The sequence below is a fragment of the Oculina patagonica genome, chromosome 12, assembly GCF_052425735.1.
Source record: "Oculina patagonica isolate OP01 chromosome 12, crgOcupat, whole genome shotgun sequence".
Classification (NCBI taxonomy): Eukaryota; Metazoa; Cnidaria; class Anthozoa; order Scleractinia; family Oculinidae; genus Oculina; species Oculina patagonica.
The window spans coordinates 21,095,869-21,107,825 of NC_135769.1; the positions used below are offsets into that span (position 1 = coordinate 21,095,869).

At 37.7% G+C, this 11,957-nt stretch overlaps 1 protein-coding gene across 1 annotated transcript; it reads right to left on the reverse strand.

Moving 5' to 3' along the window:
* Positions 1-4,375: 4,375 nt before the first annotated feature.
* LOC144631536 (allatostatin-A receptor-like) lies at positions 4,376-5,254 on the reverse strand. Its single transcript, XM_078489980.1, has one exon. It carries the CDS (start codon positions 5,252-5,254, stop codon positions 4,376-4,378), a length of 879 nt encoding a protein of 292 aa, XP_078346106.1.
* Positions 5,255-11,957: the final 6,703 nt, after the last annotated feature.

Below are 11,957 nucleotides of genomic sequence, written 5' to 3' on the forward strand. Positions count from 1 at the left end.
CAACTACGCATAATAAAAATAAGCGCTTTCTGTTGAAAGGCACGAATCTTGTCTGAGAAACAAACTTCTAGGAAAGGTTCCTGCAACATGCTAAGTTTGCAAAGAATAGAAAGTTCAAAAATCTAACCATAAACGGCGCGCTGTCTATTATTTATCCAGTCTACTGAGACCTGACCTACCTTGGATATTGTATTATTGTTTTCCGCAGATGGTGAATAATGAAAACATATAGAATATGAATCAACGGCTGGGTGTTTTAGTTGCAGTTTCCTTTTTTCGCACAACAAAACGAATAAGAAAAACTACTTATTCTTAAACTTATCCTACCTGACTTTCTGGGGTAAACATACAGCCCGATTCGAATAAAATGAGGACGGTCATTTAAAAACCCAATCGTGCGTGAGAGACACGCGGAAAATGTGGTTATTCTATTGGTTGTCGATGGCACTTCGACTTTGGTGATTTATTGTTTAAAAATGGTTACATCTGTTTTCTTTTAGCCTGGGGATATACGAATTTGACCCTTTCACATCCTTGGGAACAAAAATTGGTTTAACAAGAATTCAAAAGCGGCCACGGTCTGAAAATTGTTTAAATCTATTTTGTTATATCAGTCAGTTTTCTTCTCTTCACTTTCTTCGGTAATGTTCTTCCTTAGTCAATGAAAAAATTCTGAGAAATTTAATCCTGTTGCTGATAGTGATTCTTAAAGTTGTATTTAATAAGATTATTGATAATTTTTTCTGCCAGACATGCGTTTCAAGCTCATTGTCTTTTTTGACAGAAGAAAATGCTGGTGCGAAAGAGCGCAAAACTGGTAAACCTTTGTAGCAAAATGCTGTCACATCCTACGAGCCGATCACGAATAACAAATAAGTCCAGATGCCATTCAAGCTAGCAAACCAACCCGTCGAGAATTGACGATGGGTGTATCGATAACAATGGCATTCAAAAAGATTCAGCGTCAGTTCTTTAAAACTAGGGCTTTCCACAAGTTGCTCGGCAACTTTTTGGCAACTTTTCATAATTCGAGCAAATTTTTTCCTTTCGAGCAACTTTGCATTTTGAGCAATTTCTAGACCGAAGGTCTCCGAAGATTGTCCGAGAATTGTCCGAAGGGCATACGAACGTTTACGAAGATTAACGAATTTTGCCGAAGATTTTCGTGAAACATCCGAAGACATTTGGACTTTCGACTAATTCCCCATTAAAACATTACAAAATTTGTCAGCAAACATGACGTTATCGATATCTTCACAATTTTTCTCAGTGAAAGAAATCCTTGTATTTCAACAAATTTTTGCCTTAAAATGATATTTAGATACTTCTGTTACAGTGAAATTACACGAAACTTCTCAGAAATCTTACCTTAAAATGGAAATTAGCATATATTTGGAGAAATTTTCTTGATAAAATGCAGCGTTTTGGGTTTTTGCGGCAACTTTCGAGCAACTTTTTTTAATCAAAAGCAATTTTTTTTATTTTTTGAGCATTTTTCGAGCACCTTTTTTAGAAATTTCGAGCAACGTTTTGAATAATTTCGAGCAACTTGTGGAAAGTCCTATTTGAAACCTTACCCTGGGTGAGAGTATACATGGAGGACTTGACTATAATAAGTAGCGGAGGTGGACAGACGATAAGAAGAGACTCTCTGTTTACCAAGTCAAATAATTTAGTGAGGTCGATTTCTGCCAGGTAGAGGGTTGTTGCTGTTCCTTGCACGTCTCTTGTAGTTGGCGGAGGGCAATGATCATGTCGATGGTGGATCTGTTGGACCTAAATCCACACTGAGGAAGACGATATTTCGTTATAAGGATGTGTGCAAAACGGGCACGAAGTCCACCGGCTTGAAAGTAGAACTGTACATGTGGGAGGCACTGGATAGTGGCAGAGAGATCTGTACAGCAGAGATGAGTAAAGCTTTCCTAGTTGGAGAACAACACATCTTTCTGTCTTCGGAGGCGAAAAGAGCGAAGAGGAAGGTCAGTTACCAGTGGTAGCTCTCAAAAAACCTGCACAATGCCATTGCCGCCGCCGCGCTTTTGGACTTAAATATCTCTGGTACTCAAGGTATTCAAACTTTGTTTTATTTACCATACAATGATAAACTTACAAACAATAGGAATGGTTGTATAATGAGCGGAAATGCGTGATATTATCTATCCGAAATTCAAACCCAAAGTTTGATATGGCGGTAAAACCAAACGAATGAGCACTTATAAAGCAATTCTGTCTTAAATATGAGTTAGTTGATATACAACGAAGTAAAGGTAAAGCATTACATTGCCAGTAATATTTACAGAGTAGGTGTACATCATAATCTCGAAGGTTACTTTAATTTAATTATAGTGTTTATATTTAGAAAACGTTCTGTTTAATAAATGTAAAATGTAACCTTGTAAACGTAATTTTATTTACCCTGAAAGCTCTCAGCAGCTCGTTATGATATGAAATGTATTTAGTATTTGGTTTGTATGGAGATAGCAAAAGCAGAAAACTCAGCGAAGAACCCTCGGTGAAAGAATGTTTCACCGTTCACATTCACTCCCCTAGCTCTATTTTAATAAAGGCCTCACACTGATATAGTTATCCATCGTAAATTTACAATACTGTTTTTAAAATAAGTAAAACCTTTCCAAGCCTTTTTCGAACAGTGGCGTCAGTTTTCTTAGCATGAAGTTCGGCTTGCAGTATTGTTTTTTTCCTTGGATGGGATCGGCGAGTCCATCACAGGTCAGTCTAGGGCTGGCCACAAGTTGCACGGCAAGTTTTTGGCAACTTTTCATATTTCGAGCAACTTTTGACGTTAAGAGCGATTTCTAGAACAAAGATTTTGACATCAAAAACTTTTCCGAAGATTAACGAAGTTTGCCGATTTTTCTTAGTGAAAAAAATCCTTGGACTTTAAATGTTATTTAGATACTTCTGTTGCAGCGAAATTGCATGGAAATACATATAAATCTTACCTTCAAAGAGAAATAAGCATATCTGGAGAAATGTTTTCAGTTTTGGAGCAACTTTCGAGCAACTTTTTTTTTTTAATAAAAAGAAACTTTTTGGATTTTTTGGACCAACTTTCGAGCAACTTTTTGAGAAATTTCGAGCAACGTTTTGTGGACAGCCGTACAGGTTACCCTACCAGAACAGGCGCGTAGCTGAAGTTTTTGTAAGGGTGTTCGTATTGACAGGAATATTTATTAAGGGGGGTTATTTAATACGAGCGGCAAAGGCGCGAGCCTCTAGGGGGATCTGGGGGCATGTCCCCCCAGAATATTTTGAATCTAGAGGCCCGGAAATGCTATTTTCAGCATTGTGTACGTCAATATTTCAAACTCGATGGAGTGTAAAATAACAGGTATTTTTAGTCATAACAACAATATTTCCGGCGTTTTGTTAACTTGATACATCCATACATACATACCGGCTTAGTACACTAAACGTTTTACAAAAGCTTGATGTGTGCTGCAAAGGTTAAGCTCCCACCCCGGCTCCACCTTCAATGTAGTAAAAGCGGCGTCAAATCGTCAATATGCACTAAATACACCATAGTTAGTACTAACTATGAATGCACGTATCACCTGGGTCCCCCGAAATTGTAATCCCCGCATTTTGTTTATTGATACTCCATTTATCAAATCCCGGACGCCTGTCAAGGAAATACTTTTTCAGCAATGGGATTATTTTGACTACATATAATACTAGGGCACTAAGATCCATTCTCCTAACAATTTAATACTTTCCCGATACTTTTAGCGTTTTCGTGCAGGGAATTTAAAAGCTGCAACTCTCAAAGTTTGTTTTCCATTCCCCCACTATTTGCTAAAAGCTGAAAATCAACAGTTTGCGTTTTCGGTCCTCCATTATTGACCTCGAAAGGGGGTTCGTTCGAACCCTTCGAACCCCCCCTCCTACGCGCCTGCAGAATTTTGTCGTGGTCCTAAACAGTTTACTGCAGAGGACCATTCATACTTCTGTACGGAGAGAGACACTGTAAGAGTGAAGTGTCTTGCCCAAGAACACAACACAGTGACAAAGCCCAGTACTCGAACTTAGAGAGCTCAAGCCGGACCGGAGGCAATGCATTAACCATTTCGCCACCGCGACACCCGTTACGTAAACAATCCTCTCTATATAAACTTTTTTTAGTAACATTACTAAATAGTGCCGCCTGCATATGTATCTACTATTAGGCAAATAATTTATCTTAAATTACAAGGGTACGTGACTATGGTGCTAGAACGCTAGTTTGGTATGTTTTGAAAGTTCCATTTTTGCAGCAAAGCTCAAGTCTGTCGAAATGCAGACAAAAACCTAATTAACTGATGATTTGATTCCAGGACCGTTTGTTTTCCTTTAGTCTTATGGGCGAGTGGAGCTACTTGCTCTTGCAGCAATATACGAGTGAAGCGAGACTCTTCCTGAACTGTTGACTATGAAGGGTGTACACCAGTGGATTGAGGCAGGAATTCAACAGCGCGCTTGCTGTGGCCACGGAATGCACTGTGGCGTACCCTCCAGGAATCGCGAAACTCAGCATGCTAAGCACTAATGGAGGGATCCAGCACAAGATATAGATAACAGATACTGAAATAAGCATCTTAGTTACCTTATTTCTAGACAGCGATGAGGAATTTGGACAAGAACTTGGTACGTGAACACGGTTGAAAAGGCACGTTATAATCCGGGCATACAGGTATGCTATGATGCAGATCGGAAGACCTGAACTGGCAAAAAACCAAGTCAGTTTTAACGCTTGAGCCGCCTTGTCCTCTTGCAACTTCTGCACGCACGCTTGACTTTCGACATCGTAGGTCGATACCACAAAACCGGGAATTGTTAAAAGGATCGATAGGATCCACAGACCTGGCACCAACCATGCCGACCGACGACGTTTTAGCCTCTTAAATGGACGTACGGTGGCGTTATAACGCTCAAATGCTATCACTACCAGCAGAAAGCTCGAGGCTGAAGCTGTCCCCCAACCCAAGTTCCCTCCGGTAATGAACTTGCACAGCATGTCTCCAATAAGGCCGCCTGGTTGCTCGATGAAGTGGCTCAGAATGCAAGGAGGAATGAAGAAGACAGCGACCAGTAAATCAGCGATGGCCAAGTGGAAAAGAAGCCAGTTGATGGAGGTTTTCATTGCTTTTTTCTTCAATATTATTAGACACACGAGGGAATTGCCAGCTATGTTGAATATGATCATGGCGGCCAGACATACTGCGTACACCAAAGAGGAAGTCGATATTGCCATTCTTTGATTCGGAAACAGAGGTTTTCTGTATGAGAAATTTTAAATTAAAAAAGTGAACACAGGTTAACATTTGCGAAGGTGAATTGCGAATGAATATATTGCGATTATTAAAAATGTTGACAAGTACGTTGTGAACGTACTAGATCTCTATTCCTTTTAACGTGATCACATTCAAAGTACAAAGTTGTTAACTATCACCTTGGCAAAACTAAAGAACAACGCTTTTTATATTATCAAATATTTACGTAAGACGAACGTGAGTTATTTTGCACCCGAATGACGAAAGCACACATTTTGGGAATAAACGTAGGACGATACTGTTATTACTTTTTTAAAAAAAAGAAAAAAAACGTTTTACTCAAGAATTCCTTCAGCCCAAGGGATGAAAACCAGAATATTCGAAATGCACGTCATTTGAATATTGTCAAGAAATCAAAGTTTAATTGTGACTTAAATGGTGGTCTTATAGCGATGTACCGTTTAAAAACTGTTTCCCACCAGTTCACCAAAGAAGAAGGGGTCATTTCCGAAACGGCGTATGAAAAATAACTACAAAGTTCTAGCACTTTAAAATTTGTAATTATGATTTTCGAACAGTTAAGTTTCGTATTTAATTTGTCAATCCCAGGAAAGTTTTCGTTGAAAACAAATCTAAGACATAGAACTACTGGCAGCTTTTCGGCGCTGATATCGATTTCGTGACTTCTGACAAACAGGTGACAAGTACAGAGTAAACATTCAACTGAGAATGTTGCTTTGATATACCATCAAATTCAAACTTTTATTTTTATTTTTAGTTTCGTTCTTGTAGAAGAAGTGTCGTCAATTAGTTTCTTCATGAAGCTAAATCAATTGGCACTAAAATAAAGGTTTCACTTACTTAGTTTACCAACTACCTACCTAATTACCTACCTACCCTATAGCAACTTTTCGCTTGTTTGCTTGCTTTCTGTCTTACACAGAGAAGATTCCACTTTTCTTTTACAATAGGCAAGCTATGGACACATCTTGTAAATGCAAAAAGTTCAAAGTTCTCTGTTCTGTATTGCCATAAGAAGATGGAGTGTTTTGAAAATGTGTTTGCCGTTTTGGACTAAATCCAGAGAAGATTGGAAAGGTTAAAAAATGAAAAACTAAGATTTTTCGACGATGTGGTAGCTAACATCTGATATATCAATTGATTCTATTAAAAATGATGGGTTTATATATGTCGAATGGAAATGCTACCTACAGGTATTAGTACATTGAATTAAAACTTACTTTCAGCATTTGATGATTACATGAAAGAACCCGTCAACGTTCTTATTTGTCAATATCTCAATGAATGTCTCGTTTGAACACACATCTATGATAACAGAAATTGATGGCAACTTTGGCTGTCTCTCTGCTGATATTGATTTTGTGACTTTTAAAACCTTTTAACAGATAGTTGACAGAATTAGAGTAAACATTCAACTAAAAATGTTTTTTGATGCACAATCAAAATTCATATGTAGGGAGAGTTATATATTTGAGCAGCGTTTTTCTTATTTTCTTCTCAATTTACACCTAAGTTAGTCGCCAGAAATTATTTTTATCAACGTGGGCTTTAGCCTATGTTTGATAACATTCAGCTGAGTAAATGACGTCAAATTTTAAGTCAATTCCTTTAGCCATTATTAATCTACATGGGCTTTAGTTTGCGTTTTAAAACAAAAGACAATAAAGTAGCATTTTTCTTTGCAGCTAAGTAAATCTTTTCATATTTTTGTAAATTCATCAGTAATTATTTTTATCTATGTTTAGCCCACGCTGTGATCAATACACTTTTCTGTAAAAAGGATTAAAATAGAACATACTGTGTACGTTGTTTAATCTTTTTGTCTTGAAAAAATGGAAAGTTTGGTATTGATATGTTTCCTAAGCTTTTCGAGATGAAGAGCCAGAGGGTCCATAACCAAAATGTGCCAATCAATATGCTTTATTACTAGCTCAATATTTTTTAAGTATTGGACTGGGTAAAGACTCTACAGTTCTTCTTCACTCGTGAATGCGCAAAGCGTAATGAACGAGTTTTTGTAAGAAAAAACGCTCGCTAGCTCCAACGATCGATCAGGCTACGGTTATTCAAAGGGTGGATAACGGTATCCACCGGATAAATCACTCTCCTGTGGATAGAGTAGTTTGTTTTGTCAACACTTATCCGCTGGACAGTGATTTATTCAGTGAATGGCGTTAACCACCCGTTGAACAAATGGGCCCAGGCGTTAACCACATTGGTAATCCTTCACAGAAGGAAACACTTTATCTCCTACTTCCCCTGCTATTTTTGATTTCCAAATCGCTTTCTTGTTTATTTGGTAGGTTTTAGACGACATAAAAAGAGAATCTTTTTTTCCAACGACATGTTATATGGAATTGAGAAAACAGCAACAACAACAACATCAAGGCCTCGGATTTTTTCGGATGGTTTTTCTCTTCTCCTACATATGAGAAACACCTTTTTGGAGTTCAAAATGGAAGAAATAGCCCTTGAAATACTCGACTACCGAAAAGAAACCAAAGAGGTCTTTAAAACGACTAAAGGCTGTTCCATGTTTGGAATCCTTCAATTATCAATACAAAAGCTGTAATTTCGTTTGCAAAGGTGTACAACTTTCGATTTCAGAGAAACGAAGCGCCTGCTACAAGACATGCATGGAAGTTGAAAGTTTTTTCTTTTAAAAGCAATGGTAGATTGTTTAATTGAACAAAATGTTGTGTCATTGTTAGTTCAAAACAGCTTCCGCAAAGAGGAACTAATTTACATAAGCAGCTTGATTTTTATTAAGTAACAGGGACCTTTAACAATTTTGACTTCCAAGATAGCTTTCTGACTAAACCATGGGAAGCCCAAGATGTTTGTTCATCCCGTGTTTCTGATTAAATTTATTTTACGCAAAACTACGTGAAATAACAGGAATCGATGTATTAATGCAGAGTAAGTGATAAACTAATCAGATCTTGCCAAGATTACCATTTTTGAGGATACTTACAATTAAAAGTGGGATTTTGTGACAGTGTGAATAACAGAAAGCTAGAGGATTTAAAAGCAAAACATGTTGCTGAATGGCAAGCCTTAATTTAACATCCATCAACTCCTTTTCGTAGAAATCCTAATAATTTTCCAAACATTCAAGGCAGAAAAATAAGTCTTGACAATGTCATCACGTTCTTTTCACTTCTAGTGTTCATTAAATCGTAGCACATAATTTAGGTAGAAAATACAACATATGCTCCCCCCCAAAAAGAAAATAGCCCACAGTCTTTAACTCAGGAGCTGGCTAATAGGAACCTTTGATTCAGTCGTAAAGTCATGTTTTCAAAGCTTGTTCCGGACGGTCCAGGTAGACCTCGATATTTTCTGTGAAGACCGACATGTGCTCGATCCGGACTGTAAACAATCTCGTCCACAGAGGCTGCTGTTCTTTTGGTCAGCACTAAAATCGTAGCGTTTACCCCTAAGATCACTGAAGGACATCGACTATGAACACCTGTCCGAAACAATGATGTCTGCAGTAGATAGTTTTTGCGATAAGAAGCTTGCATAATTACAGACTGAATGGTTCAGTGATTTTGAATAAAATAAAAAGGATGCTTAAAACCAATACTGTGATCCAAAAATAAAATGAAGTCTGTCAAACTGGTTATACGATAATGAAAATCCTCCCTGTTTAATTCATGAGTCTATGATGTCACGCCCGTTAATGTATTTTTCCGTAAATTAATGATATTCCTCCGCAAAAGGGGAGTATCCAGTGCCTACTATACTACTCATTTAAATATAATAAAGCAGAAATGTTTGAAACGTCTTTTTTACCGTAGTAAAGTAACGAAGTATATTTCCCCACAACAAGTTACGTTCCGTTATTTAATTTGTGCCATTCGAATTCGATCGTGTTAATGCTCTTTTCATTGTCCTGCGTATTATCCTACGAAATCAAGTCACTGACCTAATTTCGACGCGCTCAGACAATATATCTAGTCCAATTTGATATCCATCACCCGATGTACGTCGTGTTTATCATTGCAAGTTTTTCTTTTTCAACCGCTATAAAACGTATTGTAAAAATCAATCGGAGAATAACAAAATAAATACAGTACACCCCTTTCTGGCTTGCCGATATGTTGGAGGATAATGCCCTTCGCTGAAAGATTGTCCTCAAAACTTCACAGTTGCTCCCGAAGCTTTGCTTTTCGGCCAGCTGTTCATAAGGCGGACAATTTTTTAGCCTCGGGCATTATCCTCCAAAATACCATTGAATGCACTGTCTTGACGAGTTAGTTGATTGTGAAGTTAAATGATGGATTTCATTACCCATGTAAGAATAATGTATATAAGTTGTTGCTCATGGGAGATATTTGGCACTAATTGAAGGCTATTTCCAGCAGTACGAAATGTGTACCTTCCAAAAGTCTGTTTGAGGAGAAGAAATCAAATCGGACGGTTGAAGTAAATTATTGTACTTAAAGTCTAATAACCACAGAATATAATGCAGTGAGTTTTATTTTCAGAAGTCTTTTTTTCTTGTGGAACTGGTAATTCAAAGTCAGCTAATTAAATATGCATAAATTAGTGAAAAATGGCCAATTTTGCAAAAGGTGCCATAACTCTAAGGGAATAAAATACTTTGAGCTAATGTTTTGCCACAGTGAATAGCTTACCATACCCAACATTTATGCTACGTTTGGGTGAAATCGGTGATTTGAGCTGTATCATCTATTGCCTGTTTCTGCCCTGTTCTCTCTTGGACGCACTCTTAAGGATTATGACTAAAAACTACTATTTTTAGCCTTAGTTTACGCCCGATTCGTGATTATTTGCCTCCTTTTTCATCTGTCATGTATATTAAAAGGCACATGACGTCATATTCCCATGACGTCACATGACGTCATGACGTTACGTGACGTCACATGCCCATCGCAATTAAGTGTAAAGAATCATTTTATATTTTCAAAGGGTATAAGGCAGACCATTAGTTTGTTTACGTTGAAAAAACGTTTGTAGTATGTTCTTTCATATGTTTGAAAGTGTAATTTTGAAAATTGAAATTGCAATCCATCTGACCTTCTTGGCTACCGAAACTAAAAAGATGAGATGCTATGAATAATTACTGATTTTTCTCATGCGGAGGTTGTAATTCAGGACAAGACCGTCCGTTTCGAAAGTAGAATGTCTCCTGCAACTTCCCCCATGAAAACCAGAAACCTTTTAGAGAACTCGTACCAGCATTTGTGAAATTATTATTATTATTTTTCCCGAAAGCGCGTACTCGCACGTTTACTGTTCCACACCATAAACTACGCATTACAAAATAAGCCCTCGTTGTTGAAAAGCATGAACCTTGTCTGAGAAACATACTTTTAGGGAAGTTCCTACAACATACTAAGTTTGCAGACAATTGAAACTTCAAAAATTTAACCACGAACGGCGGTCTGTGCATTATTTATCGAGACAACTAAGATATTACCTACCTAATTTATTGTATTAATGTTTACCACCGATGGGGTCCTATCTCAAGTAATGAAAACCTGCAGAATGCGTATCCACGGTCGTTTTTTGGTTGCAGTTTCCTTTTTTTCGCAGAACAAAATGAATTTTAAAAACTAGTGATTCTCAAACTTATCCTACCTGACTTTCTGTGGCAAACATACAGCCCGATCCGACAAAAATGAGGGGGTTATTTAAAAAGCCAATTGTGGATGCGAGATACGCTGAAAATGTGGTTATTCTATTAGTTGTCGATGGCACTTCGACTTGGATTTATTGCATTAAAATGGCTACATCTGTTTTCTTTTAGCCTGGGGATACACGAATTTATTTCTTTCGCATCGTTGGGAACGGAGATTGCTTTCACAAGAATTCAAAAGCGGTCACGCTCTGAAAGGTGTTTTAATGGATTTCATTATATCAGCTTTCTGCTCTACACTTTCTTCAGTAATAATCTTCCTTAGTCAATGAAAAATCCTGAGCAACACATTCTACTTGCTGATATTGATTCTTAAAGTTAATTTAATAACATTATTGATGGTTTTTTTTTTCAGCCGGACATACAGTTAAAGCTTATTGTCTTTATCTGACAATAGAAAATACTAATGCAATACAGCGCAATACTGGTTAACCTTTGTAGCAAAATGTTGTCACATTCTACGAGCCGATCACGAATAACAAATAAGTCCAGATGCCATTCAAGCTAGCAAACACACTCGTCGGGAACTGTCGATGGGTTGTTCTGAATCGATAACGACGGCATTTATGGAAATTCAGCGTCAGGTTTATCAAACCTCCACTGGATGCCAGAGGATTTCTTTTTTTGCGCGGTTTCCGATGTCGTTTAAGTGTCTGTTGCGTCGGCGTAGCCAGGGCGCCTTAGCCAGCGACGCTCGGCCTCTGGCCGATCTCGAGTTGTCTTTTTTTTCAGTCCGGAGGCTATACATTAACCATTGGGCCACAGCGACACTCAAAACGTAAACAATTCTCTGGATAAAATCTTTTTTAGTAACACTACACAATACCTAGTCAGACTCTTGCATTTGTATCTACTGTTATCTACTGTTATCTACTACTGTACGTAACTGTGGTAGAACCCTAGTTTAGAATGTTATGGTTGGAGTTCGGTTTTCCCAACAAAGTTAAAGTCTGTCGCAATCCAAACAAGAAGCTTGTTTTATTTTCTGAGAGTAA

Bases quoted from the DNA above. Each gene is read 5' to 3' on its own strand.
- LOC144631536 (XM_078489980.1), bottom strand. From the start codon at position 5,254: ATGGCAATATCGACTTCCTCTTTGGTGTACGCAGTATGTCTGGCCGCC.